This window comes from Grammomys surdaster, unplaced genomic scaffold (genome assembly GCF_004785775.1).
Source record: "Grammomys surdaster isolate TR1022 unplaced genomic scaffold, NIH_TR_1.0 219, whole genome shotgun sequence".
NCBI classification, from domain to species: domain Eukaryota; kingdom Metazoa; phylum Chordata; class Mammalia; order Rodentia; family Muridae; genus Grammomys; species Grammomys surdaster.
The window spans coordinates 2,372,270-2,385,994 of NW_021604664.1; the positions used below are offsets into that span (position 1 = coordinate 2,372,270).

The 13,725-nt window shown below is 51.6% G+C and overlaps 2 protein-coding genes across 4 annotated transcripts; both read right to left on the bottom strand.

Moving 5' to 3' along the window:
* Positions 1-134: 134 nt before the first annotated feature.
* Positions 135-11,064, bottom strand: Ccdc183 (coiled-coil domain containing 183). Of its 2 annotated transcripts, XM_028772903.1 has the most exons (14): positions 10,950-11,064; positions 7,667-7,788; positions 7,235-7,312; positions 6,849-7,016; positions 6,049-6,153; positions 4,377-4,499; positions 2,942-3,067; positions 2,787-2,841; positions 2,284-2,384; positions 1,498-1,658; positions 1,136-1,304; positions 945-1,055; positions 774-870; positions 135-300 (listed from the first exon to the last, which is right to left on the bottom strand). In XM_028772903.1, the coding sequence occupies exons 1-14, from the start codon at positions 10,981-10,983 to the stop codon at positions 182-184; spliced, it is 1,569 nt and encodes a 522-aa protein (XP_028628736.1). In that variant the 5' UTR covers positions 10,984-11,064; the 3' UTR covers positions 135-181. The 2 variants fall into 2 exon arrangements, with proteins under 2 accessions (XP_028628736.1, XP_028628737.1); XM_028772904.1 differs by lacking the exon at positions 10,950-11,064 and having other exon boundaries at positions 137-300; positions 7,572-7,780.
* On the bottom strand, positions 10,596-12,868 carry Tmem141 (transmembrane protein 141). 2 transcript variants are annotated; one of them, XM_028772907.1, is made up of 6 exons: positions 12,537-12,868; positions 12,209-12,275; positions 11,967-12,050; positions 11,634-11,741; positions 11,067-11,107; positions 10,596-10,949 (listed from the first exon to the last, which is right to left on the bottom strand). In XM_028772907.1, the coding sequence occupies exons 1-5, from the start codon at positions 12,588-12,590 to the stop codon at positions 11,094-11,096; spliced, it is 327 nt and encodes a 108-aa protein (XP_028628740.1). In that variant the 5' UTR covers positions 12,591-12,868; the 3' UTR covers positions 10,596-10,949; positions 11,067-11,093. The 2 variants fall into 2 exon arrangements, with proteins under 2 accessions (XP_028628740.1, XP_028628738.1); XM_028772905.1 differs by having other exon boundaries at positions 10,596-11,107; positions 12,537-12,867.
* Positions 12,869-13,725: the final 857 nt, after the last annotated feature.

The window sequence follows — 13,725 nt, forward strand, 5'->3', positions numbered from 1 at the left end:
GCATGCGCAGAGAGCGCACTAGGTTCCGCCCCTTTTAGCATCTCCCCGCCCCTTCCCCTCGCCACCCCCAAACCACCTTAGGTCTAATAATCCCCTTCCCCGTCCCCAGAGTCCCGAGGTTTCTCCTTCCTCAGTGTAGTTCTGGAAAAATGTTTATTTCTATACTACAGCCTGGACAGGTTTACTTTTTCTTCTTTTTGGCTCCCTTGAGCTTCTCCTCGATCAGCCGCTGGGCTTGTTTCTTTATCTCCGCCCGCGAAGGGACGTAGCTATGGTCCACATCCGCAAACTGGAAGGTTTCTGAACAGGCAAGAAAAGGAGTGGCTAGCCCCTTCTTTCCAGAGACCTCCCACCTCTACCCGTTTGCGTTTGCTGCCGTGGGCCGTCTACTGTGTCTGGAGCTCATTTCAGAGATCTGTCAACTACTGAAGACCCCTGCCCTAAGTCACCCGAGGCCAGGTGCCAAACAATTAGGATTTGCCAGGATTATCTACACTAGCTCTCCTTATCTTTTCACCCTATCTTGCCTCTGTGGCAGAAATTCCTCTCAAGGTTTGGTCTGGGCTGCCTTCTGGCCCATCCCATGGTATGCCCCATTGTCTCAGAAAAAGTAACCTCTACAACGTCCATCAGTTAAAACCTTTCCCTTCAGCACCCATTTTGTATGTTCCAGTCAGTGTGTATGTCACTTCTTGAGTTCAAACCCTATCTAGTTGCAGCTATGGCCCCCGCCCCCATCTCCATCCTCCTGTGACCAGCATCTAGAGCCTTACCTATCATGTCCTCCTCTCGGTCCTCAAAGGTAATTCTGGTGTTATGTTTCTCCTTTAGAGTTGATGACTCCAGGGCGTCCCTCACCTTTGTGTCAACCTGCAGGGCAGCACCCGTTATCAGCTTGGAGAGCACATGGGCTTTGTGGGGACCCCTCTGCGGCCCAGGGTTACCTCCTCATTTCTGGACAGCGTTTGCATTCGCTCAGACAGGTATATGAGCCTTCCCTCACAATAATCCAGCTTGCCATACACATCAAGAGTGTCGGAGACTGCTATTTCTTTCTGTAGGTCAGAGAAGCAGCTTGTTTTTCCTGTGATCCCACACGGAGACCCTGGGCATAGCATCTCCCTGGGGCTGATACCTGGAAGGTTGGCAAGGCGATGCCGATGAGCCGGATGTAGAGGTTGTCAATACCTGTCTGGATGACCAGCAGCAGCTGCTGGCTCTTGTTCATGTTGTTTTGAACCCGCTGGAGCCTTGCTTCTTCCTCTTCTAGCATGTTCTTCATCTTCTTATGGATGGAACTGAAGCTGTGGAGGAGGTAGCACAGCAGTGAGGGTGGGCCCACAGGGGTCCTGAAAGAGGTGTCAGCTTCAGGGGCTCATAAGCTCAGCTTCAAGCGGGTAGGTTCTCAGCTCTTCTGCAGATAACAGGTTTATTGGCAGTAGATATGTACAGCTATTAACTTGTACCTGTGGGCCATCCAGTAGCCCTAGAACATACCCGACAGAGCTGGGTGTCTGGTGGAACTTGAGCACAGCCTCCTCAAGTTCTAGCTTCTTCATCAGGGCCTCTAACTGTGTCCGCCGCTCCTCACAATCCTCCATCTGTAGCTCCAGGTTCTCCTCTGTATTCTTCTGAGCCAGGAAGCGGCCAGCTATGTCCTAACCAGTCCAGGGCAGAGAAAACAGGTGTGAGCTTGGAAGGCAGTAGGGCTTCCTAGCCCTGGTTTCTCTGGGGCCCCTTGCAGTAGACAGTGCAGACTCTTGGTACTTGGGGCTCAGTCATGACACTGAGTACTTTTGGGTGCAAAGGTTTGTGAGGAGCTGGGCAGAATGGTAGCCTGTACATATCCTGGTTACATAGCTTTCATGATAGGCAGAGGGTAAATAACCCCACCTACCATGAAGAGACCATGTATCACGTTCAGTCAGGATGCTGTGGATGGCGCTCAAGGCCTGACAATGGTAACTCAGGTGGGTCTATGACAAAAGGAGGCCATCAGAAGTAGCTGTTCGCTGTGGCTGTCAAGTTGGGGAGGGGCTAGAGCAGAGGCGAGAGGCTGGGTTCTTAGCATTTGGACTTTCAAATTCTGCTAGGCTCTGTCCTGTACATGGAACATGGTGGGGACAAACCAGCCATGTGCTGGGGTATCTTCTTTTCTGAGCTATATATTTCAAAACCCCCAGACTTTTTCCAGGCTTGGGAGCATCAGGTTTGTGAGCATTTTGCAGAGCACCCCAGGCCCTGGCCTAGCTTAGCTACCCTCCACATGCCAGGGAGACTTACCCAGAGGTGGGAGCACTGCACAGCAGATTTGACCCTCTCTACCAAAGTAGTCACTTTTGTCTGGTATTGTATATCTGCTACTGAAGTTTCTCTTTTCTTCACTGGGCAGAGCAGAGAAGGAGGGTCTAGTCAGTGTGCAGGAATGGCTACCTGGTAGCTCTGTAGACACTCAGGCTTCAGAGAAGTCACCAAGGGTGTTGGGTGCCTTCATGTGATCTGTACCTGTACCTGCTCTCCTCAGCCTGACCCTTCAGAGTACTCTGGGACTTTTTCTGGGATGTCACCGGGTGACTGAGCTCTAGTTGTTAGAGATAGCATCTTTGTAGCTACCTTGTGCCAAAGGCTGTCAGCTTCTTCAGGGACAGGCAGGGAGAAGCAGGGGCTGTCTTCCTCACCCTAGTGACCATAGGGATACGTGGCCTCATGGTGACCTGTCTGGGAGGTCTCAGACATTGCTGGCTACTGGAGACCTTGGCTGAACAAGGTAAGGAGCTGAGACTCACCCTTTACGTTTTCCATACTCATCAGGTTGGAAGGGAAATCCAAGTCCCTCCGGCCCTGAGAGGAGAGAGAACCAGATGAGGAAAAGAAGGAAAGGATCCTCCCAGCTATTCCCCATGGGTGAGGGAGCCATGGGGCATGGCTCCTCACGACATACACGGCGGTACTTCTCGCTTGTCTCCTTGGTGTGGATCTTGTCAATAAGCTTCTTTTGCTGGTTCAGCCGGTTCTCCCGTGCTCTTCGTTCCTCGATGAAGGTTGCCTCCCTTTGCTTCATGTTCCTCTGGAGACACAAGAGATTCAGTGGGGATGGTGTCTCACCAAGGATCCTCCTAGGGTCCTAAAGCTAGTGGCCAGTTTTCAGTCTTCATATTACTGGACTGTGGAAGAAAGCTGGCCATTCTTCTTACTGGCCTCCACTATCCTCTTGGGTGCTCCTTTGCCTCTGTGGTGCTGAGACTCCTGGCTGACACATGCTATGACTTTTCTTTCTAACCCAGCTGCTCTGTTTTCCTCTGTGCCCTTGCCTTCAGTTATCTCCTGACATGTTCTACTTAGAACCCATTAAATTAGATTTAACATATCTAAAAGTAATTCAACCCCTTATTCCCAAACCTGTTATCTCCTACATTCTACCTTTGCGGCTGAAAACTACCATCCTTGCTTGCTTGGTTTTGCTCTCTCTCATACAGATTCCTGTCATTAAAGCTCACTGTGGTTACCCCTTAAAGATTTCCCTGCCTTTCTGCTTCTGGCCACCCCAACTCTTATATCAGCATAGCCACACAGCCAATATTTCTGCTCTGACACCTGTAGTTACTGCGTGCCATTAAAAAACACAATCTATTTTTGTTTAGTGTTTTATTTTTGGCTTTTTAAGATGGGGGTTCTCTGTGTAGTGCCTGGCTGTCCTTGAACTCATTCTGTAGACCAGGCTGTCCTTGAACTCAGAGATCTGCCTCCTGAGTACTGGAATTAAAGGCATGTACCACCACACCTACCATAAAACATAATTTGATCAAAGTGTTGCCTTATTTGCTCTGAGGCTGTAAGCCTGAGGACCCTATATCCTCCACTGACAGGGAAGCTGTAGATTTCTGTGCATTAGCACATGGTCAGAGCTTGGGCTCTTCTGTCCGTTCTCTTTCTGAGCTGTGATTACTCCTGACCTTGCTGGTCCCTTGGGGCCCATTCAAACATATTTCCTTGGAAAGCCACCCTAGAGACCTCTGAAACCCTTTGTCTCTGCCAGTGATCTAGATCTGATGTGATGGACTACTAGATGAATTACCTGCTTCAGGAGGGTAGGGCTTGCTGGCCCTCTAGTCCTGTCTCCCTAGAGATCTTGGCCCTCTAGTCCTAGAGACAGGGATCTTGGTACTGACAAGGTCAATAGATTCCTACTGCCCTAGCTGCATCTATCATGGCCTCTGTGCTCAAATGTCCCAAGAGTGAGCAGATCAGCTGGCAGGGCTGACAGTGGATTTCTCCAGGGATGGTAGATAGCATAGACATGGGATATCCAGATAGGTCCTGAACAAGATGCGATCAGGCAGGCCAGTCGTTGCTAGACCTCCAATCCTGGGGCTCACCTTGACCTCATCAGTAATCATCATGGCATCTTGGGACATGACTGTCATATCTGACAGCTCCGAGCAGTAGTTGGCCACCAGGTTCTGGAGCTTGTCTAGCTCTGTGGGGTACTCTGCCAGCACCTATGAGAATAGGCAAAGGCAACATGTTCATGAAGCCATGATTCCTTTCCTGTCATCATCCCATACTGCTGGCTTTCCCGAGCCCTTTGGTTCTCTTCCACCCTTCACGCCTAGACTGTGTGAGTCCTGGGACAGGATAGTGGTTGCATCTGTGGCCCAGCATCTGGGCAAGGCACAGAGCAAGAGAAAGATGTGTGGTAGCATAGATAGGCATTTGTGACCTACGGACTCTCACTGCCCAGGACAAGAGTATGTGATGACTCAGTGTCCCACCCCATCGAAGGCCAACTCTGAACTCCAGGAGGGTTTGTTTGGGGGGCATCCTTGGTCTGAAGTAGAAAACAGGAGCTTGAGAGATGGGCATGGGATGAGATAGGGCTCCAAGCAAGCCGGCTCTGACCAGCCAGCTCTGTGATCCTGGGATCATATCTAGCTTTTTAATGGTGATGCTGACTTTGTCAGAGGTTGCTCTGGATGGATGGAGCAGTAAGGTAGCACACTTAGCACACGGCTAAGTGCACCAATGGTCAAGGCAGCCTAAGTATTGATAATACTTTACTTTTGAAACCTATACATGCTGAATCTTTGTCAATTAAAAAAAAATAGCATGGTTGGACATGGGGATTTGTTTCAAGTGTATTTGTTATGGAAAAAAAGTTCTACAAAGGATACCCCAGAGAAGGAGTAGGGGCAGGGGTGGACATAGGAAGGAAAGGTGGACGGGCCTCCAGTTGAGCCTCCAGCACTAGGGTCAGGTCAGAGGGAAAGACCAGAGCATGATACTGAGATGCTGGCTCAGGGGTATGACCTCAGCAGGGAAAAGCTGCTGTAAGTGTTCAGATACTGACCGCTCCTTCCAAGCCAAGCCACTCATACATCTCCTTTTCTTAGGGTGAGGATGTTAGGAGTTTTTGCCTGGCCACCTTTTCAGACCTGTCCACCTGCTGTAGGTACCCTGCTGCCCTGAAGCACTTTCTCCACTACAGATGCTCTGCTCTATGAGTGCTGTACTGGGAGTGCACTCAGCGAGCGTAATGACCTTGGCTCCCTGGGACTTTCATGGGTCAGAGTCTGCTTCCTCCTGAAGTCACAGAAAGCAGGGGAGAGCCAGATTTAAAGTAGGCAGGATATTGTGTGCTCAACATATTTTGGGAGGAAGGAGAAGAGTCTGTCCTGAAGCATGTTAGGGGATTTCCTGGGGGGATTTCCTGGGGGGCCTACCTCATATCCTCAGAGACCCGGATTAAGCCATATAATATGTGAAAGAAAGAATTCTGTGTTTTTGTGGTGTGTGATCATTCACATCTGTTTTTAGATCTGTTAAATAGAGTCTCACTGTGTAGCCCAGGCTGGCCTGGAATCGTCCCATCTTAGTCTCTTGAGTGATATACTTGTGCTACCATGTCCAGGCTTAAGCGCAAATTCTGGGTGCAGCCCATAATATGCTTGTGTGGAACAACAAAAATGAAGTTCTCAAAGGACTGTTTCTACATACTTTAGGGCAGCGTCGATCGCTGCTTGGAGCAGCTCTCTGGCTAAGGGGCGTTACCTTCTTCAAGTAATCCAGCAGCTCTTTGTACAGCGTGTGGATGTTCTGGCTGGTGGTGATCTTGATCATGGTCTTTTCAATGTTGTTCTCCAGTTGACGGATAATCTGGTGGTGGTGAGGTTATGGAATCATTGAAAAAGCTTGGTGACAGGACCCACCTCCTCACAAGTTCTCATCCTCATCGGTGTGAAGCAACTGAACCCTGACCAGGAGGATAAGAGGGGTGGCGGGTGGGGGCGGGGCTAGGCTTCCACACAAGCATGCTGGGCTCCCTTAATCCTGCCCCTGCCTTCAGGTACATCTTATCCACTTCCCAGCCACCATGTAGAAAATGGCTCTGATTCCCAACTTTATGTTTACAGCTGCGTGATAAAACATTACCTCAAGTCATCGATTTCCCGCTCCTTGTTAGTAAGTTTTCCTGTTTGTACACAACCTTATAAGGACACAGACTAACCAAAGGGTCCGGTCCACCCGCAGGTCTCACCCTTGTGTTGCCCCACCCCTCCATTGGAGGCCAGTCCTACAGGCTACCGAGTTTTTCCTCCTACACAGACCCTCACTCAGCAAAGGAGACGACACTCTTCTCACCGAACACTGTCTAATCAGCGGCCCCGCCCTTACAACAGAGTCCCTGTCTGAAGTAGTTTTGGTCCCCCTAACAGAATCTCCACATCCTCCGACGCACCCCCTGGAAGCCTAGCTGGCTGAGTCTCCTCTCGAAAGTTCCCGCGCTCGATCGGAGCCCCCCCCCCCCCCGCCCCCCCCCCCCCTCCCCGCCCCTCCCCACCCCCGGGCACCTGAAGCTGCCGCAGTTCGTCCTTAGTAGCATCCGGCTGGTTCCGCAAGCTGGCCAGCTCCAGCTGCAAGCTCTCCAGCTTCTGTCCGCGTCGCCGAACCAGGTGGATCAGTATGTTGTGTGTATTCACGCGGTCGAAGACGTACTTGCGCAGTTTCTCCCGAGCCACCTGGGTCCGGGAGGGGGCCCGCGCGTGGGTGCGAGAGGGAGCGCTGCGGGGACCCCAGGAAGGAAGCAGGCTGGGGACCCGCGGCTGCCCCACGGGGAAGCAAGAGATGGGGACGAGCTTTGCCTTCTGCCGGCTCCGTAGCCTTTACTGGGGGCGGGCCTCGGGGACTGGGGCCGAGAGGGGCAAGGGATCTTCTCGGTCCTTGCCTGCCTCGTTACCTCCATAGTACTGCGGCAGTGTGCCAGCCTCATGGACGTATCCTTCCCGCAGGCCTTGGAGATGGTCCATTGATCATGCTGTGGAGCGGCGGCGGCTGAGCTTGAAGCCTGGCCCTTGGCACTGATTGCTCAGGCATATCCCCCAGCGCCTCTTATTCGCCGCTAGCCCAGCAAGGAGACCGTTGGTCCTAGGACCCCTGAGCAGAGCGTGCAGGACCCCTCCAGGGTCATCCCTGCTCTGGTATGATGGGGTCTGGAAAGGAGGTCAGAGACCCCAGAGTGTCTCTGTGTGGATGTTAGGGAACCTGCCCTGGGCACCAGTTACAGAGGAACCCACCCCTGCAGGGCTTCTGGTCCAGAGAGATGGGTAGGGTGTGTGCATGAGCGGCCACAACCTAATCCCAGGCTGTGAAGTGGGTGGGGCTTTTGCACCTTCTTAGCCAAAGCCCATTCTTGGGCCCCTCGATGGAGGTTGCTGCGCAGGAGGCCCAGTGTAGCTTTGTTCTGTGTTGTCTTCTCCTTCACACCCTGGATCTGGAGCGCCCGGCATTGTTCTGTAGGGAACAAGATTACCAGACAGTAGGGGAAAAGAACTGGCCAAGAACCTCCGCAAAGTGTCTAGAGAGGGCAGTGGAATATTGCATCGCCTTTGTGATCATTTTTTTCTCCTCTTGCCCTGCTCTGAACTTCACAAGCTTCCCTGCTCAAAGCGGTAATCTGCAGGCCTCTCTAGGGATGACTGCTGCTCAGTAAAGAGGGTGAGGCCAAGACCAGCAATGGGGCACCCTTGTCTCTTCCAGAGCTCTTGCAGAGAAACAGCAGACCCCTTCTTGATCCCTCCAACTTTGGGCCAATATTGTGGGAAATGCACAGGTCTTCTTGAAGTTCCTCTCATGGACCCCTCAGATGACAGGCCTTTCTGTGACTTTTACCCACTGTAGGAGCCTGGGTGGGTAGTAGGATGGCAAGCTGCCTAGTCTAGTAGCAGAGCAGAGTGGCAGTCTGCAGTGTGAGGCTCACCCTGGAGCCGAGTGATGGTCCTTAGCTCCTGTATCTGTGCCTCCACAGCTGCTTCATTGTGTACCTTCATGGTGGCCTAAAGGCCCTCCCTCCAGGGGTTCTGTGTGCCGCTCACCCTTCCTGTGCAGTTGCCTGCTCAGGTTGAGATTGTCTTTGGAATTTCAGCTCATTATGATGGGCACTAAGGTTCTCAATGCCCAGGGAACCTTGAAATTCCATCCTTCCGGAATTCCATTCTTAGGGTCATCTCTGGGTTCTTGTTCTAAGGGAAATGAGTCTTGGGGTAGCTGCTTCAAGAGGTCTGTTGGACACTAGAGCCCTCTCGGCAGTGGAGCTGAATCTGTGATGGCTTACCGCCACCCTTGCCTGGTACCTCCCCACATCCTTGCTCCCTCATCTGGCCCCTAGGGCCACAAAACAGCTTGACTGGGCCCCCCACATGTAACCTCAAATCAGTGCCTGATAAGACCTCTCTCTCCAGTCCATCCTTGCAGTTCAAAGCCCAGGCACTGGGTGACTTGGCACTCCATCCCAGCTTCTGCCTACCACTGTTCAGTCTCTTCCAACTCTCCTGTATCTGTGCTGGCCCGTCTGGTGCCATCCTGCCTGACTCCTGCATCTGTCAGCCCCCTGGATCTTGGGTCACAAATTACTGGCAGGGGCTAGTCCACACATCTACACTGTACCCCGTCCCTTAGAGCAGTGTGCCAGGAGCAATCAGTAGCGTAGAACACTGGGGTATGGGAGACACTTAGTGTAGACACCTAGTCTCCAGTCCTCTTTAGGTGTTTGTTCTTTAGTCTGGGAGTAGAGGGCTGGGTCAGGGTATTGCATGACTGGCTCTGCTGTCGTGTCTCCTTGGCTGTGTATGCTTTCAGCTCCTTTGACTTCATGTGATTGTACCTCTCTGCCTGTCTGTGTCTTAATTTCTTCTTACAAGGATATCAGAAAGATGAGATTAGTCCCCACGGCAGCAGTAGCCCCTATCACTCCATCAAAGGGCCCATCTCCAATAATTGCCTTCTGAGGTCCCCGGAGGTTAGGATTTTGGTGTATGAATTTTGGAGGTTATGTAGTCAGAGCATGTGTAACACTGGACACATTAGTGCCGAGCTTCTTATGACCTCTCACATGGATTCCTTACCTTTGAGCCACTTTTCTGTCCAGTCTAACCTCCATGTTCACCCCTTGCCTCCCTTCTGGTCTATGCCCCATCCTCAAGAGGAATGGAAGGACTGGCTCTGGGTACAGCTGCTCACCTGACCTCCCTAGTGTTTGGTGACCTGCCTTGGTATCCAGCTGAGGCAGTCAGGTGTATTCCCTGACACTGGCTCTTCCTTTCCCCTCAGATACAGTGGGTGACATGGCTGTGCAGAGCAGGGCCGCCTTCCTGAGTTTCCTTACAATAGAGGTACCGTGCGGCTTAGTGCTGGCCAGTAGTGTGTGTGCAGACATGGTGGACTGACTGCCCTCCTCTCCCTTTCCCCTTCCTGTTAAATGGGATAGAGCTGGTGGAACCACCTGGCAGGGTGAGCTAGAATGGGAAGTGGGGGCCATGACAACAAGGAGCAGATTGAAGGAAGCCTGGGTCCTTGACCCCAGTGCTGCTCTTAAAACACTGCCAGGGTTTGAAGATGGTTAGTCCTGCAAAGTTCATGCTGGCCAGGGTTTAACTCCCATTGTGTTCTAGGTAGAGCCTTTGAGAGATAGTTGGAATTTGAGTTACCAGGGTAGGGCCACCATGATCAACCCTTGATGGCTTTATAGGAAGAAACATGTATGCTTTGTTTCTGGTCACGATGTTTCGGGAGTCTGCCAGAATGACAGCCACCACAAAGTGGCTGTGGGACCTTGATCTTCCAAAACCATGAGCTAAAATAAATGTTAGCTGTATGGCCACAGAAGTGGATGATTACATCTTCTTACTCTCTACTTTCTTATTTATTTGGTTTTTCAAAATAAGGTTCCTGTCCAGATCTATCTACCATCCACCATGAAAATAAACCCTTTTGGAACCAAGGCCTTTTTCATGTCATTGGGGCCTGCCGTCAAAGCCTCCAGCCTTTGGAACTCCAAACCTTTCTCCTGTTTGTGGGACCTGCCGCATGGAATGCCTCTGGGACTCCTCCGCCACAGCTTTTTCCCACACACCACTATGCCTGGCCTTTCTATTTTACAATTAGACTTGAATTATTCATTTCCTGTGTGTCTGTACAGGTGAAATGAGAACTTATATGCCACAGTATGCACGTGGCAACTGGAGGACAACTTGGGGGAGCTGTTACTCCAACCACCACATGGTTCCTGGGAATCAAACTCAGTCACCAGGCTTAACACCAGGTGCTTTACCCACAGAACAACCTCACCAGCTGGTGTTTAATTGCTTTAGAGCTCACATAGGAAAAAGGACAAGCCATTTGTTAGCTACAACTCTCCAATATTCTGCTTGGATTTGGGGCACAGAGATCAGAGAAGGGGTCCTAAGACACCAGAGAAAGCACACAAGTCTCTTTCACCACATGCAGGCTGCTGCCCCAACAGTTGTGTGCAGCAGGGTATAAGCCTCTCCAATTCATACTGATACCCTGGCTCCCTGCTGCTCTGGAGGAGATCCCCTCTCCTAAGTCCTCTTCTGAGCTGGCGGCCTGGGCGAGTCCTGGATTTGGATAGGTTTTCAGGCAGGCTCCCCACACACCTGTGCAGGAGAGAGATGACCCACGAGGATGCATGTGCGTGTGTTTGGTGAGGTAAGGAGCACCAGCCTGGACTTAGATGATGTCACATCTGCTCCAGGATTGTCCCTGCTTTGCACCTGCACACCGCAGAGGCCAGAGCTCTTCTAGTGGTGAGGATCTGTAAGAAGCAAAGGGAGACGGGTGGACTCATGTTTGTGCTTTCTGAGTCCCTGATCCTGTTGTATCATGACAAAAGATCCTGTCAGATGTGGTTCCAGGGACTTAGGATCCCAAGCCTAGGCAGAAGAAGCAGCAGAAGCAGCTCATGGCCAGCCTGGGCTATAGACCCTTTCTCAGAACAAAACAAACAGAATATCTGAGCCTGATAACAAGGACAGGCAGGCCTGGGGTCCACCATCTTGGTATTAGATTTAGGGTCACAGTTCTGGACGCTTTTTTTCTGGGTTGTCTATGTAGCTGCTGTGTCCTGCCCCACACCTTACAAGCCCTTCCCCTCTGTCTCAGGGTCATCCTAATTTCCTGGATTTTCCTCCTGGGAATGCACTGCTCAATCTCTGTTATGCTTGCTTCTGGCCCCAGCCTCTCCAGTAGGACTGGCTCAAGCGAAGGGCTTCAGCCCATCATTTGAGTCTTGTGGGCTTGCCTTCCTGAAACTGCTTGCTGTCCCTCTGGGCCCCTCTCACCTGTGCTCATGTCTTTGGGGAGCTGCCCAGTCTCCAGGAAGAGCCAGAGATTGCTGCATTTCTCACACTCCATTCTTGTTACTCTGTAGCTGGCCACAGAACCTACAACTGGAGTACAGGAAGCAGGAAGGGGTGGGGTGGGGAGGGGACCTCAGCCTCTGAACTTTTCAGAAGGGGACCTGGCACAAGCTACTTCTGGGCAGATAGAGTGGGTAGGCTCCAGCCAAAACAGGCTAGATCACAGTCTGGTATTTAATGGAAACACACCAACACTGTAGAGTCACTGGCAACGGATGCACTATAGGGCCTAGGCACCCACCGTGGAGCACTCACCGGCAGACACCAGGAAGCTCCACTGCACAGGGTGTGGAAACTTCCTCCTAATGAACATCTGCAGGCCAAAAGTCACACCAGTGCCTGCCAAGAGCCAAACAAAGTGCTAGTCAGGGTACCTGCTGCACCTGCAGGCAAGATGATTTGGCGCCGCCTGCTGGATTGACAGGGTGAGACAAGAGGTTACATTTTTACCCTTTAAGATGTTCTTTTGTTACCCAAGACCCCTGGAACTAACTTACCTGTGACAAAAGTGAAAACGCCCTTCATGAAGGCGTTCGACTGGCAGGAAGCATATTCTTCGAGTCCCTGGGATTGGGGGGCGGGGGAGGTGTTCATGGGTCAGTTTTCTTTCCTCCTTCCCTCCTGCTTCTCCTTTCAGTATGACCTGGCCTTGGCAAGGGAGACTGGGGACTGGATATATTCTACCCTCCCCTAAACCCGTTTAGCGTGCCCTATTCCTAAGGCAAGAGGGTTTCCCCACTCAGCCATTCCCTGACGGGGCTTCCCCTGCCTCTACTCTGCCTCAGATCAGCTTCTAGGGCCAGCACCCCAGACCAGCCTTCTCACCGGGTGCTTGGCGGCCACGGCGTCATCCACATGGGACAGGCCCAGATTCACCATGGTTGGTCAGGTTCCACCAAGGAGGCAGGGCGGGGCCTAAGACTCGGGCCTGCGCAGAAGGTAGCAAAGAAGGTCAGGCGCTGATTGCCCGGCCTAGGGGGCGGGACCTATAACCGAGAGCTTCTGGTGGGCGGGGTGAAGTGGGGTTGTATCTTAGTTTTTGTGACATTGAATCAGGCCTGGCTTTCTCTACCCCTCATTTTCTTATTCAGAGAACGCAGTCATTGTTCTTACTACATGACATGGGACTTTCTTGTTTTAAGACTCCAGTGACTACAGTTAAGGGTTCTCTCTCTGAAAGCTACAACAGAGTAGAGACTGGAATTCCAGAAGTTCAGTTGAGCCCGTTTTTTTGGTGTCAGGGCATGGGATCCTATGGAAGAGTTGATAGAGTTAGACGTTGGTTGCCCACAGTAGGTCCGAAGGTATTGGCTGGACAGGGAGAAGTCAGGACATGGGACATCCAAAAGGCTCTCAGAGGGGAACAGGTGGGCTGAGCATTCTGTAAAGTTATGAGCCAGGGTGAAAGAGGATTGGATGGTGTGTGAAAGAGAACCCTGTGGCTTGTTTCAGAGCTGGGGACGGGCAAGGACTTTGCTATGAGAAGCAGAACACAAGGATTCAGGTGAGTGGAGTACCTGATACCAACTTTACCAACCAAGCTAGGAGAGGAGTTAGAGACAGAGAGGGCAGCAAATATGTCCCAGGGAATGCAATGGGTTGTGTGACTCACCACAAAGTGTCTCTGCAGTCCTGTTGGTAGCATAGTCTGATTGTCTGTGTCAGGATTCAGCTGTATAGCTTGGGCTCAGACTGTGGATAGCAGGTTTGGATACAGGGAGGGGTTGCCAGGTGACTATACTTGGATGAAAAGTGTGTTGGGGATCTGGCTGGAATGGCACCCTAGTTATCCTAGTACCGGGGAGGTGATGGCAGGGTGATGTTGAGTCAGACAGGGCTAAAGTTGAGGCTCTGTTTCCGATGGGGGTAGGAGAGTAGGGAGGAGTGGAGATTGAACTCTGGTCTTCATGGTTGTGTGGAAAGAACTTTAAAGGCAGAGCCATCTCCCCTATGTTTTCTTTTTTAGTCATGTGTGTCTGTGTGTGGTTAGGAGCACATGTAGGTGCCTGTAGAG